The sequence below is a fragment of the Engraulis encrasicolus genome, chromosome 17, assembly GCF_034702125.1.
Source record: "Engraulis encrasicolus isolate BLACKSEA-1 chromosome 17, IST_EnEncr_1.0, whole genome shotgun sequence".
Classification (NCBI taxonomy): Eukaryota; Metazoa; Chordata; class Actinopteri; order Clupeiformes; family Engraulidae; genus Engraulis; species Engraulis encrasicolus.
Window position 1 is genome coordinate 15,334,774 of NC_085873.1, and position 26,040 is coordinate 15,360,813.

Sequence of the window (26,040 nt, forward strand, 5' to 3'; positions counted from 1 at the left end):
TTGAAATATAATGCTGTTGTCAGTGATGTCATCATGACGAGAAGCAAGTGGAGGAGGCAAGTGGAGGAGGCAAGGTCACATATTGGGATGCACCCAGAAAGTGGCGGGACCCAGCTGCTCAGTCACTTGCTGTGAGGCAGACCAGAATGACTTGAGCTTGTGGCCCTGGGTAGGCCTGCGGATCCTCACCCAGTCCAGTGGAGTAAGTGTGGGGCTTTGACCCTGTGAGAGCGGTCAAAGCGCTGTTTCACTTTGCATTGGTGAGCGCACAGAGACCCAGTCGTGCAGCTGCTCTGGTGTCTGCTGCGGTACACTCGGAGGTGGGCCAACGGGGCCGCAAAGACAATCCGAAGGCCGAAGGCCAAGGCTGTTCCCGTCCCAACATGAGATGCACTGGCGAACTACCTGTGGTGGAGTGCTGAGTTGCTCCGTAGTGCAACAGGGTTCTCCGGAGTGCCGCCGGAAACTGGAATCCTTCTGCCAGCTGTGAGCGCTGAGGGGGTGAGGGGGTCCGTCTTGCCGCTCACCAGGCATGCACCACTGTTTCACCTTGAGGATGCCCAGGTTACCCTCATGGGCCATGGCCAGCACTCAGGCCCGGAGTTTAGTGGGGATGAAGGCGCGGTGGCCCCGTGACATCCTTCACATGGTGTTCATCAGGAAGGCTGGAGGCTGGGGGCCACCCAGAGTGGATGAAGGAACGAAGTGTTGGTCAGCTGTGTTTGATGGCTTGTGGCCACCCATATTCCTCTTTATCACATTCCATAGGTTTCAATAGTGCAGGGCCTGGAGATTAGGCTGGTCATGAAATCTATGTAATTAATTAATTAATTAATCTATCTTATTGGTCCTCCATCCAAACATCAATTGACCGAGCTGGCACCTCCATGGTGTGACATGGTGCATTGCCCTGCTGGAGGGGAAAAAAAGCCCTCAGATTTGAGGACATTGGCGGAGTAGTCTTGAGTACGCAAGATTTCATACTAGATAACTTTGTGTGTAGTTTCAGTCATGCGTCTTTCGTAAAAATGAATCATCCCAATTCCACCTTGCTAATGATCACCATCAGAGGCGCGCGCGACGCCAGAACTCCATTGCGCGACAGACGCGCGCGCGCACGCACACAGATGAGATGGAAGTGTGCGCGCATGCAAATATTTTCTGCGGGTGGCTCTGCGGCTCTGCGCTCGCGAAGTGGCCAGAGGGAGCCTCCCTCACCATTCTCTGGGAGGGTCCAGGTCCGGTCGACTGGCAAGAATACCGGAAGAGTTGTTTTTTTAACCAAGTGAGATGGGCTCCGAATAAACAACATTGAGTTGACAGTTGTAATTAACGGAATGTAAACACAGCCCACATTAATATAAACGTACATCATAAATCCTGTTTACTCCCAAGAAAACGCCGCAGATTACGGCTCGGTGCCCAAGTAAATTAGCTAGCTCGCTGGCTAGGTGGAGCTGAAGTTCCTTCATCACGAAGTCTGCTTCCTCTTTTTGGACATCGCTGTACCGTTGGGAACATTAGAACTACAAGAGAAGCTGCTTAAGTTTGTCGGCATACGAGGGCCACTTCATGGTTCGGGGCCCGTTTGGTCTATGTGTTTGGTTAACTGCTGGATAATCGAAAGTCATTCAGGTAACTCAAATTTCCTTGCTGTGCCAACAGGTGTTGCATCTAGCAGCTACAGGTGGTGGGTGCTGCTTTTACAAAACTATTGTCAGGATTGTTATCAGTTGGTAAATTATCACAATCACGGCGTTTAAACGAGGATGGCAAATAATTATACACCCGTTAACCAACTGATTAACGATAAGTGTTAATATTAGCTTACGTTGTCGACACTGGAAATTCCCAAACTACAATAGTGTTATCTTTTAGCAACCATAAGGCTAGCAGCGACCTACCGTTAGCTGGGTTGGTAGCTAAATATCCTAAGGTAAATAGATGAAGAAGCTTGCAGTTACCGTTTGAGCAATTGTTTTCTGAATTCAATCTATACATCAATTGAGTCCGTGATAATTCCACAGTTGTCTTATTGTTTTTTAGAAGTGTCATATATGCCACAACATTATTGCGATTGAGTTTGAAGTTACATTATGAGTTGGGGTAGTGAAGTGTTTGCTAGTTCAGTCAGGTGATGCTAGCCATGTATGGCTAATGCAAATGTTTGGTTATGCTAAGGTTAGCTGTAGAGCTATCGGAGATTCCCCTCAGTTTATCATTCTCAATTTCAGGTAATTGTTCAACTGCTTTGTGCCTTAGCCCGGCCATGGACTGACTAGACATCACTAGTTGATTAGGCGTCTCAAAACATGTTTTATTGCTGAAGTAAACTTTGGCTGTGTGGAGTTGCTATAGAGTTCCCAGGATTGTAGTAAATGTGGAGAGCTCTACCAGGCTACCCTATTAAACCTTCGTTCATTCCTGGCATTTGACTGTTACACTTTCTCTTTCGTTGTTTTCGTCGACAGGGAAAACATTGGGTCATATTCGGCAAAAAAATTGTGAGGTTTGCCCTTTACAGACCCCCCTATACTGGAAGTGAACATTTTGTAGGCCCAGAGGTGTGTCCCATCGTATTGATGTGTTTAGTCAGTCGGTTGACTTCCAGGAAGCAAGGATGGTGGTTGCAGTGTTTATCTGTCAAACCGGTTTGACGAGAAGGACCCATGCTGCGTTTGTGAGTGAATGAGCATTTAGTTCTATGAGAATGAGTATGATGACTTCACTACCCTAAAGGTCCAGTAGGCAACATCTTGGTGCAGCATCAAATGTGTGTTTCCCATGTAGAATCATTTTGCTGATAATTTATCACACAATTTTGATTATTCATGTTGTCTTTTAGACTGTACTTTTGGAACAGTCAAGTATCTTAACTCACTGTTATACTAATACAGACTGCTCTCCTGTCTTTGCCACACACACCGTTAGGCTGTACAAGAGGATATCTTTTGTCAGACCTTTTATTTTTTTGGTCCCAGGCTTTCTTATGGAATGCTGGCTATGTGTGGTATTTTGTAAGATCTGACAGCCAGTGACTTCCAACTAATGTAACCTTTGCAGCAGTGCTTGCCATGGGCATGCATGCATCTACAGAATATTTTTGTGGAGATTCACACTTAATGCAAATGACAGAGCTGGGAAAGGATGTTCTGCAGTATAACAAACACGTTGTGTGTGACTTGCATGATGCTGCACATATTTGCCTGTATAGTCTGTATCTACCTTAGGGGTCAATGGGTAATTTATGTACAGTCAGCAAATATGCTTCTTAGGTAAATTAATCCAGTTAAGAATTAATCCATACAATAGTGGGATTAGCGGTCATTGCACCACCCTGACATCTGTTACTACGAAAATGCCACTGACCCCTAAATATTGATACAAGAATGATGGAAATTTAGTTAATGTGGGAATATTTTCATATGGCTAAGTCATCGTGCCAATTATTTTTTAGAGGTTTTTTAGGGCTTTTTATGCCTTTATTTGTGATAGGATAGTGAGAGAGGGACAGGAAACGAGTGGGGAGAGAGAGACGTGGAAGGACTGGCCAATGACAATGGCCAGAATCGAACCTGGGTTGGCTGTGAAGTAACCCAGTGCAAATATTTGTTAACATCTATGACAATATGTCCCACAAGTGTCTGGTTACACATAGAATGACATCATTTTACAACTGTCTGTTTAATGTGCTGTGTGTGATAAATGTCCCACATTTAGAATGATGGTTCCACAGTCACTGTGAACTGCACAGTTGGAATATAACAGTCAGTTGGTGCAAAAGGCCACTTTATCAGTCTGTGTGAACAATTTAAATATACACTATACAGATCAGAAAACTTTCCAGGTAGTCTAGGCAGGGCCGGCAGATGCTGCCGATGACTGTACAGTTCACATTCAGAAAAGTCTGGTCAACAGCCGATCCTCAGTTCTTCTTGCAACATGATTTTTTATGTTTTTCCACATTTTTTTGATGCGTTTTTCGATAACCCATATAGTTAAAGATCGCCATTCTGAATCTATCTGCTAGTTTTGTAAAGCAATTGAATTCATCGTGGTTTAAGTTTGATTTTCCGTTACCGTTAATGCTTGTCAGGTAGAGAGCTGACGGTGCCACACGAGATTTGCCATTGCGGGGCAGCAGTGCTCGCTCAGCGAGGATGAAGAGATTTCGCCGACATGGCCACGATTCTCAACGAGACAAACTCAAGCAAGAACTCTACCAGTTCAATAAGGTATGAAGTACACCACTGTGCTTTTACCAGGTTTCCTAACATCTCTAAACTGCTGTTTCAATGTGTAGGCCTACATGAGTTTACTAGTATGTTTTTTGTTTTTACCGTGTTCATTTTTTTTCAGACTGTGGAACATGGCTTTCCTCATCAGCCCAGTGCTTTGGGCTACAGCCCTGACCTGGATCTGCTGGCCATTGGCACTCGCTCAGGAGCCATCAAACTGTATCCTTCAACTTTGTTGCTGCTGCTGCTGCCACACCACTTACTGATTTTGTATAGAATAGAATAGAACAGACTTGGATCCCAAAGGTTGCCGGTTCGACTCCCGACCCGCCAAGTTTGGGGGTGTGTATGTGTAATTAAACTGTGCTCTTCCCATCCTCATCCATGACTGAGGTACCCTGAGCATGGTACCGTCCTGCCTCAATGCTCCCTTTCGGGCACCATTGGGGGCTGCCCCAAGGCATAAATGCAATTTTATGGTGTACAGCGTTCTCTTGTGTGCTGGGGAGTAGTTTGTCACAATGACAATGGGAATTGGTGTTTCGCAGTTGGGCTTTCACTTTTCACTTCACAAAGTGCAAGTAGTGCAAGGTTTGGTGTCTTGGTTTCCTTAAGCGCTTTCCCAGGTATGGAGCCCCAGGTGTGGAGTTTATGGGACTCCACGATGAGAATGCCACAGTGACTCAAGTGCACTTCCTGCCTCACCAGGTAAGGCTGTCATTTTTTCAACTTCTTATTTGCGACCAGGAGAATTTGACCGTTCACAAATGCCACACCCCTTTGGTATCATTGCTATGTACAGCAATCTTTCAGAACCAGAAACATGTGGGGGCATTAAGCTGCATGCGGTGGCCCTGCCGTGTCCAACCGGTAGGGCACTCGCCTGCCATGCGGCTGACCCAGGTTCGATTCCCGGCCCGGGTCCTTTGCCGACCCCTCCCCGTCTCTCTCCCAATGCACTTCCTGTCCTCCTCTCACACGGTCCTATCAAATTAAGTCGAAAAAGACACAAAAATCTTTAAGCTGTATGCGACATGAAACATACCCTACCCAGCAAATCAGGAAGGGATGCAGTATGCTGTGTATCAGTGTAGCTTTGACTGCAAAGGTGTACCAGTTTGGTGCAGTAAACCACACATCTTGTGAATTGTCCATGCTGCACAGGTCCCCCTTCCTTCAAGTTTAACCATCTATCACTCGACATCTTCTGCTAGTCTTTCAAATATGTCATATTGTATTTCACAGCCTGTGTTACCGGTATTTTATGCTTCATTTGTTTATATAAACATCTGTTTCACTGCTGTTCATATCTGTTTTACTGCTCTATAATGTCAGCATTGATCATGTTGTGTGTGTCATGCCGTCATGTTCCAGGATACAGTAGCATTAACTTGTGTGTGTCTGCGTCTGTGTGTGTTTGTTTAGCTGGAGTTGGTGACTCTTCTGGATGACAATAGCCTGCACATGTGGACACTAAGAGCACACCAAGGTGTGTCTGAGCTGCTGGAGGTGGGCCGCTTCACTCTGACTGGACCACCCGGGTAAGTTGCCTATGCACAATCGTAGGAAATAAGTAGTGGTAGGTGAACTGACAAAAATCCTTAAATGTCATTGAATATTTTTTCCCCTTCTCCATAGGGCCCCACCCAGTGTGACACGAGTAACTACGGTGCTGGCCCATTCCTCAGGCGAGCTGCTCCTCTTAGGAACAGAGGGGGGCCACGTGTTTGTGGTGGAGGTACCTGGCTTTCGAGAGCTTGAGGAGAGGAACATTAGTGTGGAGGATGTCCAGGCCAGGTAGAAGATCCATCCTCCTTCACACACACACACACACACACACACACACACACACACACACACACACACACACACACACACACACACACACACACACACACACACACACACACACACACACACACACACACACACACACACACACACACACACACACGACCCTGGGTGTTTATTCATTTTTCCACTTCTCTCATACAGACCTCAAGCGTTATTTATTCTCCCCTAAAATAGATTTAAAAAGGGTTGTTGATGCACAGCTCCAACAATTGTATCTCTTCTTCCATCAGAATTCCAGAGGAGTATGGTCCCAGGCGAAACCTGGAGTGTGTGGAGGCGCTACAGGAGAAGCCGTTGAACCAGAGCCAGGTGCTGATCGGCTACGGCCGCGGCCTCATGGTGCTGTGGGACCTGGACAGACAGTGCGCCATACAGCACTTTTTGGGCACGCAGGTAGGCACGGCACGGCACGGCGAGTTTATTTGTATAGGCATGGCATGGCAAAGCGAGTTTATTTACATAGTGCATTTCAGACACAGATGCAATTCAATGTGCTTCACAAAAACAAATAAAAGTAAAAAGAAAGGAATCAATAAAGAAAATGAAAACATTACGATAAAAAGCCAGAAGAAAGAAACCTTTTGAAAGTACATGCTCATTGCGTTTAGCATCATGCACAGGGCGATGTTGGGAGCTTTACCTAGTTGGCACTTGAATAAAGCTGTCATGCAATATCTAGGTTTGTATTTGTTTGGATAACTCTGGTCCAAAACTGGAAGGTTGTGTGTAACACTAACAATGGTTGTCTGTTACCATGTTTATATGTTTGTTTGTGTCTTTGTGGTCCTTAAGTCTGTCTGTTGTGGTGATCTGATATTACTTGTGAATCACACATTCATGTCCATTCTGAATTTCTCTCCCAAAGAGACAAGAAAGGATAATCGGTAACACTTTACTTGACGCCCGTGTCATAAGCATGTCATTACAGTGTCATAAGTGTCATGACACAGTCATAGATAAGTCATAAACATTATGTCCATGTCGTTAACATTTTATGACCTTATTTTATGGCCTTAAGTGACATTCAGTTATGGCAAGGTTGTCTTTGCCATAACAGAATGATAACCGAATGTCACTTAAGTTTAAAATGTTTATGACACGGACATAGTGTATATTATGACTTATCTATGACTGTGTGATGACACTATTATGACACTGTAATGACATGCTTATGACACCGGCATCAAGTAAAGTGTTACCGGATAATCTAATCTAGCCATTCAAAGCACAAATGTGAATTATTTTACAAGACATAATTAAAGTATGTTTTCTGAACTTTTTGTTTCCACAGCAATTGGAAAGTGTTTGGTGGATGGAGAATGGAGAGAGTATACTCAGTTCCCATAGTGATGGCAGCTATTGCTGCTGGACCACAGCTGATGGGGATGTGCAATCAGAGCCTGAAAAGCAAGATACTCCTTACGGTGAGGTACCAATCGGAGCACATTTAGACACCTTGTCATAGCTGTCTTTTTGGTAGCAACTGTCAGTATTGTAGCAGTTGGTAACCAAGAAACAGTAGTCAATTAAATGAAAAGGCGGTTGTTGTCCCCAGGCACACCACATAAACGACTGTCAGACACAAATATAACACAACTGACTTAACAGCTGCTTGATACTTCCCCTTATGAAAAGCTATAGAACTTCCCGCTTCCCTAGATTCGAAGCCCACAGTTCCTTGTACCTACAGAACCACTCCCATATTTCCCAAGTAAAGCAATAACAGAACATAACCTAACAATAACCTCTTATAAATATCAATAAATAAATCTCATCTTATAAATGATTAACACACCCTAAGATGAGTGACTTCCTACAGCATGTTGAAACGGCAAATAAAATGTCTACTGAATTGTTGTTTCACTAGAATAACCACAGTTTCCCACTGTCACATACAGGTTCTTTCCCGTGTAAAGCTATTTCCAAAATTCTTCAGTTTCCCACAAAAGAAGGGTAAGTTGACGTGTGGTGTCACTGAGGGAAGAGAATTGCATTTGCTCTTTGTGTCATTAACCCAGAATTCCCCATATGACCTTGCTTGCCTAGTAAATATTTAACTGCCAAAAAAGTTTCCCCCACTTTTTTTTTGTCTGTGCAAGCATCCAGATTAGTACAGCGTATGTTTCCGATACTGTGAGGCAGTTGGAAACTGTACAAACTGTTGACTACAGTTCTCACAAAGACTGGCTTTGTCTTGCTCAGTGCAGTGTGTGTGGCTTACCGGCATATGTCCTGCTGTTAAGTAGTAGACTATTTAAGGTGTTCCCGTGACTACCGGTAATACAATACTGTTTGTTGAGGGCGAGATTCTTAAAATTTCACAATAGCTGTAAATGTAACAGCCTGCATTTAGTATTAAATAATCTACATCGAATTGTCAAAGGGACCTTATTTGTTGGCCTTATGTATTACCATGTTGTCGTAACATAACCCTATTATCTCCAAGTGCTCCAAATGCTACACATCACTTTGGATCCAATTCACATCACTCGCATCTTCAGCCGTTTTGGATTTTGTTGAATGTATTCTCAGGCCTTTCGAAGGTCACGTTTGTGGTGCAATCTTTGGTCCCAGCCACACATGGGTGATGTGGCAGATTTTTTTATTTTCACAATCTTTTGACCAGTCATGACAAAGCCCCCAGATAGGAGGTGAGGGAAGCCTAATTTGTCCATCACAGACTTAACGCAGTCATGCATAATGTACGTGTGTTGGTGTATAGTTTTTTAAAATTAAGTTTTTGGGTATCATCCAAATCAAACCCAAACACTCATCAGTGCTCTCCCAGATCTGAGTGGAACTAAGCGGAGCTTTGCATACCACATATTTGGTGAGATGCCAGACCATCTCTGGAAATCAGCTCATTTTACACCTCCCCTTGAGTTTAAAAATTGAGCTTCACCTTTCTCCCATGCTTCCAGCCGTTCATATTACCTTCAAGATAGCGTGTATAATCGAATGGTATGGGACCAGGCCAAGCTGGCTGCCAGCTGGTCTCATAACATTCACTGATAATTGCCAATTCAATGATAATTGCTAGTAGAAAGTATCATCACCAGGATAAGGCGGCAGTTGAAAGAGTAAGAGGGTAAAGCTCAATAATTTAACTCAGGGGAGGTGTAAAATGAGCTTATTTCCAGAAAGGTGTGGTATTGCTTTAACCTTTCTCAGGCAAGAGTTGAAACAGGCAAAGGTAGTGTTTGGCCAAACTACACAAAGTGCAGCATCACAGTTGTGGGTGGGCCTAGAGCAATAACCTCCTCCATTTTAATAGTAAATAAAAAAACTGTACCCAGCACCGCTTTTTTTCTTTTTGCATTCATTTTGGAGACTTTGCCTCATTGCTTAATCTTTCTTTCTTCCTTCCTTTATTCTGCAGGCCTCCATTTTTGATATTAAGTGGTGGCATGCCACGTGCTAGCTATGGAGATAGGCACTGCATCTCCGTCATCCACAGCAAGACTCATGTTGCACTGGACTTCACCTCCCGCATTATCGACTTCTTTGTTATCAGGGAAGGAGAGCAGGACACCGGTAAGGCCACTTCTTACATATGCTCACACTAAAGCCTGGTTTATACTACTCCGTGTCCGGCAATTAACACTACTGCAACCACTCTGCCTGGGAGGGCCTGAGAGGCCGTGGCATTTTTTCACCGCTGAGAATTCAAGTATTCCGATGACGTCAATGGTGGACCAATCAGGAGACTTACACTGTCCGCTGGCGTGCCGGCCAACGGCGGACATTTTAATCTGGGAAAACTGCGCAAGGCCTCCGTCTAGGTCCGCTAATGGACTGTTGCGGTTGGTTGTGGAGCGTTTGCGGTCAGCTCAGGACAACTATAAACTAGGCTTGTTGTTGATATATTTATTTTTTCCCGCTATGGAAATTTTTTTGGTTGTTTAATGTGGAAATATGCAACTTGTTCTTAGTCGTATTACCTTGAACTGTCGCAGGATTCTGAAAGTAGCAGATGAAAAAGCCTGTTAAGACAAAAAGATGAGTTCTCTAGCTCCCGCCAAAGCCTGTTGTTGTTTACAAAAGTTTGGTGCTCCCTTGGTTAGCTGAAGTTAACAGGTTCTGAGGGGTGGGTTGACTGTCAAATCACAGTATATGTGCACAGCTTTGTTGGCCTTATGGAGGAAGTTGAGAGAGGGACAGGAAATTAAACACTTCTTTATCTTAAGCTTAAATAGGGAAATGCATGTATTTAGCGACCACAGATTTTGCAGTTTTGAACTTTGGGTGTTCTGATGATTCATGTGCAAGTTCCAAAATCCCAGAATTAGAGCTTTAATTATGTCAACAGGAAAACTTACAGACAGTTGCTTACAGTACAACCTTATTAAACACTGCTCCAAAAAATAAAAGGAACACCAAAACAACACGATGGAACTGCATATTAATCATACTTCTGCGGCATCAGCCTGTTTAGTTAGGAAGTAACACTCATTCTGAATCCATTTTGCATACTGTAAAATTGAATAAGCAATCCATTTTGCATACTGTTGTGCAAATTTAATAAGCAATCCATTTTGCACACTGTTGTGCAAAGTTAACAAGCAAGTAAGAACACTACCAGGCCCTGGAAAATAAGTTTTGTAGGCCAATGATGTTCATGTTCCTGCTCAAATGGTCAGAAAGATAGCTCCATGAGGAAGGTATGAGGGCCTGACGTTCACACATGGGGCCTATGCTTACAGCTCGACACCATAGAGTGTGATTTGCGAATACCAGAGAAGGTTTTCACACATAACATGACAGCGGCTAGCGATTTCTAGGAAATGGAAAAGCTCTTCTATGTTTGTCTTCTGTTTTCCAGTCTTTCACTTGTGTCTCTGTGTGTTTTGCATAGGTACTCTAGGTGTAATGCATGTGTAATGTCTATGTTTAATTGTCTATTTCCACACCTAAAGTCTATGTATGTCTGCATGTGAAAGTAAGAAACGTAATTTCAATTCTTTGTATGATCAGCGCATGTAAAGAAATGTAAAGCCAACTTGACTTGACGTTGTGTTGATGTTGAATGCCATGTGGATTGCAGGAGACCCGAGTGCTCTTGTGGTGCTGGTGGAAGAGGAGCTGGTGGTGGTGGACCTGCAGTCGGAGGGATGGCCGGTCATCCAGATGCCCTACCTGGTACCGCTGCACTGCTCTGCCATCACCTGCTCACACCACATCTCCGGCATCCCCCTCAAACTGTGGGAACGCATACTAGCTGCTGGGAGCCTACAAAACACACACTACTCAAAAAAGGTAACTTTTCTTTTTCAAAAGAGACCACTGTCTTTTTTTAAATTTTCTGTCTTTTTTTAATTCATCTCCTCACTCAATTTGTTTCTCCCTAGTCCTGGCCCATCAATGGTGGACAGAATCTGGCTGCTGAACCACCACAGAGAGACCTGCTCCTTACAGGGTACGTAACCAACTTATCAAAGGCACTTACTTTTTTAAAAAAAAAACCCTTTATTTAATATTTAACCACATCGAGATAAATATCTCTTTTTCAAGTGAGCACTGGCCAAAGTAGCAGCACACATCACATTACAAAATACAGGACACAGAAAAAAAGAAAACATTAAAATAGATGTAAATATAGAAAAGTACCTACAGTATTTACAGCACCAACTTAGTTGAACTGTTTGTTAGTATGCAACATGAAATATTCTACCATGTTATTCATGGATCCTGCTACACTGGCCCTCTAAGGAACCTTGATTTCAAATGAATATATTTTGAAAATAGTCTCTTAAAATAAATGATAAAAATAGTAAAATGTGGAATTACAAGGTTTCCGCCGGACAATGACCACAGCTGGGTTGAGTCAACCTACAGTACAGTCAGCCAGGATACTCGTGTCCCTGCTCACATGTAATGGACATTGAGCAGAGACTGGATTTTATTGTGCACACTGTTCTGTGTTGCACTAGGTGATCCCAACGACAACAGTAATCACTTTCAAACTTTTTAACAAAGCTTTGAAATGATTAACTAGCCATCTTTGTGTGCATCCCAAAACTCACAGCAGTGATTTCTTAGACATGAGTTCAGATATTTTCACATGAAGAATTGTTCAATGGAATTCCTCACTGACTGAATATTATTCATTTCCCAGGTATTTTGCTAGCTCAAAATCATCCGTGTATGCAATGTACTTATTTCTGAAATGGCTCCAACAAAACGCCTTCTGCGCCTGCTGACGCAGTACTCCTTGACTGCTCAGTACTAGTACAGATATGCTCCAGTTTGTTTTTTTGTTTGCTTCCTGTGCCTTTATCATTACAGGGCAGTGCGAGAGGAGACAGGAAATGAGCGGGCAACAGAGGGTAGGATTTGGAAATGATCCAGGCCAGACTTGAACCTGCGTCCCCATGGGCATGCAAGCAAGCCCATAATATGGACGGCTGTCTGCGTGCTGTACCACAGTTTAAATATGAAGGATTCATGAAGCTTTGTTTTTTTTTTACCTGATGTCCTGACAGACATGAAGATGGCACTGTGCGTTTCTGGGACGCCTCCGGGGTCTGCCTGTATCCCATGTACAAGCTCAGCACAGCGAGCGTTTTCCACACCGACGCCGACCCCAACGACAACCTCAATCAGGGGGCGGAGGGGGAGTGGCCTCCGTTCCGCAAGGTACAGCGGCTATTCTCCCCAGGAGCATCTCAGTTGTAGTTAAAGGTGCACTGTGTAATATTTTAGTACTATATTTCCAAAATTCATGCTACCCATTCACAAATGTTACTTTTTCCACAAATACTTACCACCACCATCAAATTCTAATTATTCTAGTAATAAAAGTATTTAGCTGCAAAATGTACTGTACTTTGGTCATACTAGTAAATATTAGTTTCCTACTTTGTAAATATTAATGAAAAGGTCAAATTTGGCAGTAGGCACTGCAGCACAGTTTCAATGAGCAACATGGTTGCAATACCTAATCTGGCCACAATCCTACACAGTGCACCTTTTATGTATTCCCTCTTGTGGATTGGATAGAATGTTAGAAACGCCTTATAAAACACTATATTGTAAATTCTGGATTTCCTTGGATACCTGAGTGTATAATGTCAGGAAAATGTTGGGGAATGAAAAATTGCAATCCATCCAATACATTCGGAAAGTATTACTTTTTGTGTGTTGCAATTGCACACGCATATGTGTGGTAAATACAACTCACACTTTGTGTTTCAGGTGGGGTGCTTTGACCCCTATAGCGATGACCCTCGGCTTGGAATCCAGAAGATCCATCTTTGTAAATACAGCGGTTACCTGACAGTGGCAGGAACAGCAGGGCAGGTGAGAACTTGTATGTTTTCATTGGCGGCATTGGGAAATTCCTATAGGCCACTTACTCAAAAAGGGGATGCTTTTTCACACCTCTGTGGTTGGACAGGCGTGTAGGATTATTACCCCAGTCAGGCTGTCATTCAAAAGTTAAAAAAAGCAAAAAAACATCCTCAACACTGTCCATTTCACCAAGCTTTTTTTGGTCATCCAACCTTCTTCAGGTAAAATTCACCAACTAAAGACCACCAGCTAAAATACAAAGGAAGCATGGCATTCTGTAAATGCTTCTTTTTTCTGCTTTTAAATAAGTAATGCTGGATACTCTTTCAGGCATTGGTCCGTATTAGTCCATCAAAATAAACAATTTCTGAGCTCTGTAAGCAGCCTCCCCGGGACAGATCGCCTTGGTGTGCGCATGAGCAGTTTTGACGAAATGTTTGTTTTCAAGATCATATCTTCATTTCCTTGCAAACAATTTCAGTTACCATAGCAGGCTGGATCTTTTTTCATCTCTGAGAGCCACAGTATGCTTAATGAGCATTACACACTTTTTTTCTTTTTTTTAATGCGTTGGTTTTCTTTGTTTTGTTTTACAGATTCTGGTGATGGAGTTAAATGATGAGGTGGCAGAGCAAGTGGTTCCAGCCAGCGTTGCCGACCTGCTCCAGGGCCAGGATGGGTTCCGCTGGAAAGGCCACGCGCGTTTGGATGTCCAAGAAGAGCCCGTCTCTTTCCCTCCGGGCTTCCAGCCCTTCGCGTTGGTGCAGTGTCAGCCCCCAGCAGTCGTCACGGCCATTGCGCTCCACTCCGAGTGGAAACTTGTAGCCTTCGGAACCAGCCACGGTTTTGGCGTATATGACTACCAACAGAGATGCGTTGTTCTAGCCAGGTTAGTGTTTCGTTTGTGGTCGTCACATAAATGTATGGCTAGAGTTTGAACAAATTTGGGTCGAAAATATGGATTGATAGTTGACACGGCATACACACACTCAACTGTGGCACTGCGACTCCGGGTCAGATGAGGGAAAGGTGTTTTGGACGAGTCTATCTACATTTGAAGCGCATTATCTGTTTTGGTTTCACATGATTGAATGTTAAGATACATAAATCTGAAAGTTGAGTACACCCCTGCAGACAACACTGAAGAAATGTGTTTACAGTGTAAATGTATTGTTTGCTCAAACCTTGACACAGAGCTGTAGCTCTCTTAATGTCTACGCCTCTGCCAGCTGGTTTTAGACATTATTTTGGTTATCCTTAACCCCGCTTAGAAGAGTAAGGATTTTACCCTAGTTCTTCTAGAATTTTACTTGGTCATTCTACAGCTCCCACAGAACTCCTGCGTGTGAGAGCTGAACATTTTGCTGAAAATTCTAATCATTGTTCCCATCATGACAGGTGTACCCTTAACCCCAGTGATCAATTGGCCATGGAGGGTCCTTTGTCCCGAGTCAAATCGATCAAGAAATCCTTACGCCAGTCATTCCGTCGGATCCGTCGCAGCCGTGTGTCCATGCGCAAACATCAGACAGCCAATGCCGCTAAGGTAAGTCTGCTAAACTTGCTCAGTCAGTCATGTTAACACAATATTTAATAATTGCAAGCAACATGGAAATTGGCCGGTTAAAACTCTTCTGTAGTTTTGATAAAGTGGCTGCTGAGGTTAAAGCCAGACTCAATCTGCTAGGAAGGAAAATGTCACATGTTACAAGAGTTTTATTACTTGTGTTGAGTTTTTATTACTTGTGGCCTCTCTTTCACTTTTACTTTTTGGAAGTTCAGACTGAATGTAGTACAGTAGAATATGACCTCACCCAGCCACTGGGTGCATGTCAGTCTTTGTAAATGATCTGTCTTCGAAACGGAATTCTCTTTTCTGATTGACTGATGGGGTGACCATTGATTCTGTGGAACCGGTCAAGCGTCTAACTTAGACACGTCTAGAGTCTTCATATGCGCGTTTAAGTTAGTCGTGCCCGATAGAGAAGTGTCAGTGTCTTGACGAAGGCAAGCACGTTGCTGGAGTTCTATGCCTCCGCCTCGCTATTTCTACTTTGTGGAACCGATCACCTCGTCTGCCGTTGTCCCTGACATATTTGTTTTGTCTCTCGTCTCGTGTACTAGCTTCAGGAGATCAATGCAAGGCTAGAGGCTGAGGCGCTGCAGGAAATGGAGTTGGCCCCTGTTCAGAGGCGGATTGAAGCTCGCTCCTCTGATGATTCCTTCACTGGCCTCGTCAGGACACTCTACTTTGCAGACTCCTTTATTACTGACAGTAAGTGATTGATTGCAAGGAATGACACTGTGCTTGTAAACTTAAACACTATGTTGTTGTCTAATGAAAATAATGAATAAGGCTTGTTGTCTAATGAAAATAATGAATAAGGCCACTCAATTTAAGAGGCCTCGCTTTTGATTTTAGACAGGCATCACCATAAACTAATGTTTTACCTCTTGTGGACCAGGTTGTAAAATATCGAGTGTGTTCCTTTACACTTGATTGACGCTGGATTATGTATGATTTCAGGTGCTCATAGCACGCCATCTTTGTGGGCCGGAACTAATGGAGGTGCAGTGTTTGCCTACATGCTCCGGCTTCCCCCAATGGAGCGGAGGATGGATGACCCAGTGACTGCCCAGCAAGGTCAGATTGAACTCCCAACTGAACGTTTTTCAAAAAAACATTTGGGGTGCTTTTATGCCTTAAATGTGGGTAGGACAGTGAAGAGATGACAGGAAGTAAGTGGGACCCGGGTCGCCCGCATAATGTTACGGTGTCTTAGTGTGCTACGCCACAGCAACCCAGCTGAATATTTAAAGAAATTTTAAAATATATAATGTATTTGAGGGCAGCCTTGGCTTAATGTGTAGGGAGTCTGTTTTGGAAGAAGGAGCAAGGCACCTAAGCCTACATTGCAATTCGTTATTATCAGTTAGAGATTAGTTAAGTGTAATGTATCAACCATGCATGCTATGACCACTACACAATGTTCAATCAGAAATCGGCATTTTGTTTTTGAACAAATTCAGTGAAATTAATTATTTTCATTAGCAGCAATGCAATCATGAAACTGAAATAAATACACAAGATATGAGAGGTCTGTCCCTCCTGGCCCCAGAGCTGTGGAGGATAACGGGTTAAATGGGAGATGAAATGGATGTGATGAGTAAAGAAAGTAAAATAGGACTCATTAATTTAATCGCCAGTACTTCCGTTCTCAATGGAACTCTCACTGTGTTTTTTGGATTTAACTTCCATGGTCAGTGGATTCTCTAGTAATCCATGAAGGATGCATTGACAACTAGTGTCTTTGGTAAAACATTGAAGTGTGGCTGTACCAGAGACCTTGGAAAGAAAACGTTTAGCTATACTAATCTTTCCCCCCTGATGTTTGCTTAGCTAAGGAAATTCAGCTGATGCACCGTGCTCCTGTGGTGGGTCTGGTGGTGCTGGACGGGAGAGGGGTGCCCCTGCCTGAGCCTCTGGAGGTGGCCCACGACCTGGCCCGCAGCCCAGACATGCTGGCCTCTCACCACCTCCTGGTCATATCGGAAGAGCAATTTAAAGTAAGCATAATGGACAATAAACATTTGTCTTATTAATCTATAGTTGGGTCATATCTGAAGAGTTATTTAAAGCAAGACTAAGCAAACAGGAGTGTAACTGTTTAACCTATTGATGCTGGATGCTGCATATATGCAATATTGACCCAGGCGCCTCAAGCTGCATGCATGGACGCAGCATTTAGGCTCAAGAGATTTGCTATTAAAAATGTGGGTATGTTAGAGCTGATTGAACACGTTCTAATTCAAGATGGGGGTCTTGCCTTTTAAATGCAACTTATTTAATGTTTTTTATGTGCTTTGGGGGCTGAGATATTTAGGTTTTATAGGCAGAGGAGGGCACCTTTTCCTTAAAAGGGATTAGGCATTTAGCAGGTGTTTTTGCAGGTGCCTTAGGCATCAATGGGTTAAAGGTCTTGGGTCTTTATTTGTATTTGAAGTATTTTTGGGGCCTTTATTATTACAGGACAGTGGAGAACAGACAGGAAATGATTGGGAGAGAGAGATGGGGGAGGGCCGGGAAATGACCCCGATCGGACTTGAACCGGGGTCCCTGTGGGCATGCAAGCCCAAATGTGAGGGACTTAGTACGCTGCGCCACAGCGCCCCCCTTGGGTCTTTTAATAATGGCAAAGAACCTTGTGTTTTCAATATTGGATTCCTTGTGCATTTTGTGCATCTCCAGCTGTTCACGTTGCCCAAAGTGAGCACCAAGACCAAGCTGAAGCTGACGGCGATCGACGGCTCCCGAGTGCGCCGCGTGGGCGTGGCCCTGTTTGGCAGCAGCCGGGTGGAGGACTACGGCGAGAACGGCCTGGTGGTGCTGACCAACCAGGGCGAGCTGCACGTCATCTCTCTGCCCTCAATCAAGATGCAAGTGCACCACCCTTGCATTCGCCGAGAGGACGTCAGCGGCATCGCTTCCTGTGTCTTCACCAAGCATGGGCAAGGTATGCCAGCACTTGAAACTCAAGATCCGTATATACTGTATATTATTCACATATGCATGCATACCTCCTTCCTAAAACCTCTGTGCAACATTTCATGGAAATAAAAATCAATCATCATTGGCATTTCATGTGAGCTAAGAAAGCTGGACAGTACTGTATACATGGTGCTCGCGCCGACCGTAAGCAGGTTGTCCCAAGGAATGCATACACTCTTTAAATCTTAGTTGAGTAGGTGCTGAGTTCAATTTGAGTGTATTTTTTTGTGTTGCATAGTTTTCAAACACTTTAATGTCAAGTCTACACTGTGAGACCAGCAAAAAGATATCAGTTTGAGATTAGACAATGACAAAACAAGGTGATATCCATTGAAAAAAGAATGCACAAAAAATTGCTCTGAACGCCCACTCAAGGGCTCCGTAACCCCCCCCTGGTGGGCTGTCGAGCCCCCATTGAGGAACACTAATTTTAATTGTGCATGTATTTTTGTTAACACCCTCTATATATGAATCACTACTCATAGGATTTTATCTGCAGCTGCGTCTTGGTTTGAATTAGGGCTGCACAATTAATCGAAAAATAATCGAAATCGTGATAACATAGTGAAATCGGCCTCATGATTTTAATCGTGATTTAATCGTGGCAATAGTGACCTACTTTTGAGAGCGTCCTTGAACCCAGAACATACTGACAGGCTGGTGTTTCTGGCCAGAAATCTGTCCACTTAAGTTTCACGCTATTGCCTTTACATAATTACTACAATGAATACAATTTAATTTTGCTCACCACGTATGTAATTCATTCTTGGTTATATTTCATCTTGTTATAATTTTCAAAAAAATCAGCAAAAATCAATAATCGTGATTAATAATCATGATTATGATTTTGACCAAAATAATCGTGATTATGATTTTTTCCATAATCAAGCAGCCCTAGTTTGAATGCCTTTTTGCTATTCACTGTCTGCACCTTCCTTGACTGGTGGAGCTGTGGAGCCTTCACGGTTCACTTTGTAATTTCGGGTACATGGTGTTCGATCAGTGCGGGTTTTCATAAATGAGAGTTACAAGCCGAAATCCATATTTACACTGAATTTGACAATCTGTTCTGCTGTAAAATGCATTTTGCAGAGATGTGATTGTGTTGTGTTGTGTTCTGTCAGCTGACAATCTGCTGTTTATACCCCTGTAGGATTTTATCTGATTTCTCCGTCTGAGTTTGAGCGCTTCTCCCTGTCGGCCCGGTGGGTGGTGGAACCGCGGAGCCTGGTGGAGTTGCCGGCCAAGTCGTCTCTAGACTCGGGCAAGGCCAGACTTCAAGTGGATGGGACGGGCGATAGCAGGTGAGGGATTCAACATCCTGCTAAATGATTTGATATGAATGATTTTCATTCATATTAAACCGAGAATGCGCACACATCAGTGGCACAGTTGCTGGACTAAACAAGATAACTAGGGCTGCTCGATTATGAGATAAATCAATATCACGATTATTTCAGTCAATATAGATATCACAAGCTGGATCAAAAAATGAGAATAAGTTCTCTGACTAAGGCACTCCAAATTAAAATGTCTTTATTAATATGACAGGTCCTACATGGACATATTAAAAACAAGGCCCACGCGTAGCGGCATGAGTGCCTTCTTCAGGGCAGTAACACAAAAGAACGGAGTAGTGCATTTGTTAGGGGTGTAGGTAAGGACAGGTGCAGACAACTAGATGATTAGCGCTGAGCTTCTCCAACTGCTGAGCCCGCCTCTCACACAGCTCCCAGCAGTAGAGATCTGTCAATCAAACTGGCAAAACAAACTTGGGCCCGCCTCTCACTCGGTTCCCAGACAGTAAACATTCACAAAATCAACAAAAGGATACATATTTTACATGTTGTAAGACTACACAATCTACATATATGTACATGAAGTAGCCTATAAATAGATCTAAGCTCCATGTTCTCTTAAAAGACCATAGAATGCTAAAAACAGTTACAGGAAAGGTACATAGTCTATTTCTTCATTCAAGCCTGGAAATTCCATTGCTTTTAGTTGGTGTACTGTCTTAAATGCCCGTGTGGATGTTTTTATGTTGGCAGGACGAAAAGAAAACTTAAAGAGCGTTTTTATGAACACAAGTATGCAATTAGAGTCCAGAATGAAGATTACCCTATGGCCAAACACTACAAGGATGTACACCGCAGTGATCCTTCAAGCCTGAAAATTCAAGGGGTTGAAATTGTAAAAACATCAATACGTGGTGGTGATAGACTCAAGTTATTATTGCAACGAGAAACATTTTGGATTTGGAAACTAAAAGCAATGGAATTTCCAGGCTTGAATGAAGAAATAGATTATGTACCTTTCCTGTAACTGTTTTTAGCATTCTATGGTCTTTTAAGAGAACATGGAGAACATGGATAGTTCTATTTATAGGCTACTTCATGTACATATATGTAGATTGTGTAGTCTTACAACATGTAAAATATGTATCCTTTTGTTGATTTTGTGAATGTTGTTACTGTCTGGGAACCGAGTGAGAGAGGCGGGGGCCCAAGTTTGTTTTTGCCAGTTTGATTGACAGATCTCTACTGCTGGGAGCTGTGTGAGAGGCGGGGGGGGTCAGGGCAGCAGTTGGAGAAGCTCAGCGCTAATCATCTAGTTGTCTGCACCTGTCCTTACCTACACCCCTAACAAATGCACTACTCTGTTCTTTTGTGTTACTGCCCTGAAGAAGGCACTCATGCCGCTACGCGTGGGCCTTGTTTTTAATATGTCCATGTAGGACCTGTCATATTAATAAAGACATTTTAATTTGGAGTGCCTTAGTCAGAGAATTTATTCTCATTTTTTGATCCTGGAAGTACTATACCTTGGACTAAAGAGCACCCAAACCCAAGAAGCCAACAAACTATCTGGATAAGAGCACGCCATACTCCACAAACTGATAGATATCACAACGTTTTGAACAATATTTCGTTTAAGGACAAATAAATTGTGCTAAACAATTCACAATCTTCCCTCCCCTCAGCAGTGTGAGTGGAGGGCCATAGAGAAACACCCAGTGGTGTTCTGCATGAATGTTGGGTAGCAAGTTTGCTCGTGCTCACAATGACTCAAGTGGAAGGGGGATGTATTGTGCTTAGCGTAGCCTACCTTCTGATGGTATAGACCAGGGGTCCCCAAACTAAGGCCCGGGGGCCGGATGCGGCCCGCCACACCCCTTTGACCGGCCCTCCACCTCTCTGCACCTCACCATTTGAACTGGCCCAAAGAAGCAATCCTCACAAAACTACAGTTTAATTTTCACCAACCTGGTGTGAATCTCACCGTAATATAAACAGGCCTACTATTTCTATTGTATCACTCATAAACTGTCAATCACCATATTTTTCTAACCTTTCCTTGCTATATTTACATGGTTATTAGAAATTAAAAGGAATACCTTTGGTATTTCAAATGGAAATGGAAAAACATGTGAAGTACTCACTTCTTTTGCAAATCACATGTGGTGATGAAGTATTTTGTGCTGGAAATTATGGCTATAACAGGCAGTGGCCTAGTATACAGCCCGCATGATTCATCCTGGCCCCTGATCACAGTCAGGAACGAAAATGTGGCCCCCAGTGAAAAAAGTTTGGGGACCCCTGCTATAGACAAATCACAGAAAAATATTGTTTCAACTCGATATTATGAAATTTGATATTGTTTGACAGCAATATTGATATCACAATATAAATTCGATATATTGCACAGCCCCTAAACATAACTTTAATAATACATGTCCGGGGGGGGGGCGCTGTGGCGCAGCGCACTAAGCCCCTCACATTTGGGCTTGCATGCCCACCCTCGGGAACCCCGGTTCGAGTCCGGCCGGGGTCATTTCCCTATCATCCCCCGTCTCTGTCCCATTCGCTTCCTGTCACCATCTTTGACTGTCCTGTCAAATAAAGGCATAAAAGCCCCTAAAAAAATATTTTAAAAAAAATAAATAATAATAATACATGTCCGCAACACTTGGTTTGGACTTGATGAAGGACTGAGCATCCAAAACACCATTTGGGAGCGTATAACAGTGCTGTTGACTTGTATTATTTTCATTCATCCAAGTCATCTTAGTCAAAACAGTCAAGAATTGTGAGCAGACAAAAATATTAAATGCTACAAAAAGAACTCCAGTTGCCTACTACTACACTAAGGAGGTTATGGTCGCGTTGGTTTGTTTGTCTGTCTGTTTGTCGGCAGGATAACTCAAAAAGTTATGCACATTTTGGAGTTGGAAATGACAAAATGAACAGGTTATTATTAAATTTTGGTGGTGATCCTGATCATGATTTTTTTGACACTCTAGTTTCCAACTCCTCAAAAACAAGACAGAAAGACTTGGGAAAAAATAGGGTGTCACATAGTCAAATGCTCTAACAAACAGCTTCCATGGCAGAGGTCTGCACTCTGAGCGACTTTCTAGTTCTGCAAATGGCGCCATCATTATGTTTTTACAGTCCTTCTCACGCACCTAATTTTTCTCTGCATTTCAGAGGTGGCAGAGGCAACAGCGATGATGGTGAGAATTAGTTTTTCTTCTAATTGACCTGCATTGCTTTTAATCCGCTGTCATGGAATTTTGTTTGTTCTAATTTACTTGCATTGCTTTTGACTTTTTAGTGTTTCATGCATGGCCAAATGTTTTTCATACTTAGAACAAGGTTACGTTATTCTACATCGTCAAATGCTGCTAATCATTCTGCATTAGAATCATTTTAATGTAACCACATAGGAGTTGATACACACACACACACACACACACAGACACACACACACACACACACACACACACACAGACACACACACACACACACAGCTGAATGCCACGATTGTGCAGCCCAATTTGATGTGTGCAATTGGGTTTTAGAGTACTCGGTTGTTATTGCTTTCTGCATGGTCTCTTGAATGCTTGTGCTCTTCCAACGGATGCGTGTTTGTGTATGTGTTCCAGATAATTCTGCTAGCCATGTTATGGAGCATGCTTTGCTGAATGATGAGAGTGAGTACATTAGTAACCAAGTAACCAATTGAGTCTCTGTAGAAGGTAGAGCTGCTATCGTGCTTTTTCTGTGTCGCCGGCCGTGTTTGCTTATTCATGTTTGTGGAACTGCATTTTGTCTGCTTTTGCGTCTAGTATTCATGGTTGGTCGTTCTAACTGTAAAATGGCATGACGTGTTTTAGGCACAGGCAGGAATTGTACAGAATTGTACAAAATATAAATGCACTATTTAAAAATCTAAATTTTCCTTTATGGTCTGATCACATCTATAATAGCGAAAAATAGTTTTAACTGTTAGTGACAGGTGTCGTTCACATATCACATGTAACAACAACATGCTGATTGATATTGTTGGGATCACATACAAGAATGATTGTTTACACTTTACTTGACGTGGGCATCATACGCATGACATGACGGTGTCAAAACGGTGTCATCAACATGTCCTAAACATTGTCAATGTCGTACACGTTTTATGAAAAGTTGACATTGTTTGGGCTGTCTTTACCAAAACCTAATGTCTCTCACGGCTCGTTCAGGCCAAATGAGAACCATGCTGGTGCCTGTTCCCGCACCTAATCTCGAACGGGCTGGCATGTTCACGCAACAAGTCTGAGCGTTCGAGAACCGGGAAGTTGGTTTACAAGGCAAACCGGAAAATGCTTGGCTTTTCTCCACAAACCGTGATGACAACGGGTTTCATGTAAGAAAGTGCACACACAAGCATGCACATACGCACACAAATACAGTGGCCTAATATTAGTCCCAAAAAATACTCTGGAAGTTATAACATAGCCTAATTTCCTAACATTAAGCCCTAGCCTACTAGCTGATACCCGGGTGAACCTGCTTACGTCCACGTTGTCGTTACAGTTCACAGAGAAAACCAAGTATTTTTCCGGCTCTAAACTTTTCTGTATGTGATAATTTTCAATACAATACATGTATTTATATAGCGCAGTATGACAGCTATGAAGTTAACTCATAGCGCACACATTCACAAAGCGCACACATTGACACACCAGCTCTGGAGGCTATGAATGCCTCCAAGAAGAGATGCGTTGTTTAAACATCGCCAGTGAAGGGGCATTTTGAAAAGGTTGGATAGTTTATTCCAAAGGACTGGAGCAGCTACATGAAAGGCTGTCACTGGTGGTCTTGAGTGTGGTGCGACGGATGGCCAACTAGCCCATTGGAAGAGGACCACAGGGTCTTAGGGTGTAGGCATGGTTGAGGTCTGTGAGGTAGTGAGGCACCAGACCACGGAGGGACTTGAAAGTGATTTTGCATTGATTTGCACAGTATCCTTTTTTCAATTTTCAACAAATGAAGATCCTACTAGTGGATTGAAATGTTGCTGATTGTTAAACAATAAAGTATATATTTTTTAAGCTTATACCCTGTGCGCACTGTGACCACTCTCCTATACGTTTGCCATAATCATGACATTTTCATCTTGTCTAACAGAAGTTCTGCAAGAGATCCAAAAGTCTCTTGAAGGAGATGGAGGTCAGACGTGAGTCTTATTTTTGTTGAGTATGAGGACTATTATTCTTTTTTTCCTGTTCTGTGCATTGCTGCATGCAAAACAATCTTTATTTTGTCTTCCTTAGGGGGCACACAGACCATATGCAAACTTCCCAGTTCAACATGCTGAGCAATGGCGGTAAGTGACTTTTGGATGCCATTGAAAGAACTTGTGCTTTTTAACAGTCTTCAAGGTCCTCTTGTGCAGACTGTCAGTACTGTAGTAGTACTGTAGCAGTACAGGCATTGTTGTGGTTTTTTTTAGACATGCCCAGTAACTATACACCACTATGTTAATTTAAGGTTGTAAAGGTAGATGTAGGTGGTACCTAAGCGATATAAATTTAACATGTTTAAGTATGTCAACTGACTAACCGGGTGATGGTAAAAGATAAATGTATTACAGTCCTGACTGTTTTCCACCATCTTTTTGTGTCTCTTACCATATTTGTTTTCAGACAACTGTCCTTAATCTACTCTCTCTGTGTGTTTACAGACTGAAAGATCCGCAAGAGTGCCTAATTTGGAGTTCATCCATACTCCAGCCTTACTAGCGTGGCCTAAACACTATTGCTTTTTTTACGACTACTGAACTCTTTTGGGCAAATGCCTCAGCCTGATGCCAGAAGTCTGACGCATGGACCCACACCACTGCAAGGGGAACAGAAGACGTAAGAGAGCCTCATATTTGCCTGCCATGACCAACCACTGTTTTCCCACCGATTCCATTGCTTGCCTTAGCCTATCGTTCATTCCCAGGATTTTTCCCCCCTCTATCGGGGGCATTACATTTGCACAATCAGAAAGCAGGCAAGCCTCAAAGTAACCCTCACATAAAAGGATTAGACATCAATGTGTGGTGGAAGTCTCCCCCATGAGCGTGCTTTGTTTTTTCTCTCGTTTTCTCGTTTCTTTCCTATGTGATTCTTCCTTTTCTATGTAATATTTCTTGCATCTGCACGGACGGTTAAACACAAAAGGGAAAAACCTATCACGCTGACTGTTAACATTATAGTACTGTGCATGTTACAGAAAAAAAGAGACTTCCTATATGTTGATGTAAACTTACTGTGGAAGCGTGTGTAATTGTTTTGCAGTACTGACAAGGCATTAGCGTCTCTACCTCTTTCCCTGTCCGTCCACCTAAAACAGTGAATATTTTCTTACTTTTGAAGAGAGGTACTTTACTTTACTGTGTAGCTCTGAAAATGCTGTAATTATTAGGGTGAAAAAACTTTTAAAGGGGTCTTGGTTGTTAATTTAATTATTTTAGTTTATCAATGCAATATTGAATAATGTTATTTAGGAATGTGATTTTAATTTTTTCTTTTTTTTTTTAGTCCAAATGTTTTAATATATGTGTGCAAGCCAATTTGTACCAATTTAATATTTTTATGGGGCTGCTGTTTGTATTCTGGCATGGATCTATTTTAGTATGGTCTCCTGAAATGCTCCATGTGATGGCTTTGGCGGGGGTTGTAGAATATATTTTTGTAGTGGCATAATCAAGTACGACAACTCTATCATTTGTAATTTTTACACTACACTTTGCTCCTGTGAGTAAATTTTTTCACAATCACGTTAA

At 42.8% G+C, this 26,040-nt stretch overlaps 1 protein-coding gene across 2 annotated transcripts; it reads left to right on the top strand.

Moving 5' to 3' along the window:
* Positions 1–1,238: 1,238 nt before the first annotated feature.
* Positions 1,239–26,040, top strand: llgl2 (LLGL scribble cell polarity complex component 2). Of its 2 annotated transcripts, XM_063221834.1 has the most exons (26): positions 1,239–1,635; positions 4,097–4,235; positions 4,360–4,457; positions 4,865–4,946; positions 5,664–5,779; positions 5,877–6,035; positions 6,323–6,485; positions 7,384–7,516; positions 7,991–8,045; positions 9,472–9,626; positions 11,137–11,348; positions 11,441–11,508; positions 12,575–12,728; positions 13,287–13,391; positions 13,979–14,271; positions 14,781–14,928; positions 15,507–15,657; positions 15,910–16,026; positions 16,783–16,949; positions 17,632–17,896; positions 19,085–19,235; positions 22,422–22,447; positions 22,880–22,927; positions 24,396–24,444; positions 24,542–24,594; positions 24,952–26,040. In XM_063221834.1, exons 2-26 carry the CDS (start codon positions 4,161–4,163, stop codon positions 24,954–24,956), a joined length of 3,048 nt encoding a protein of 1,015 aa, XP_063077904.1. In that variant the 5' UTR covers positions 1,239–1,635; positions 4,097–4,160; the 3' UTR covers positions 24,957–26,040. The 2 variants fall into 2 exon arrangements, with proteins under 2 accessions (XP_063077904.1, XP_063077905.1); XM_063221835.1 differs by lacking the exon at positions 22,880–22,927.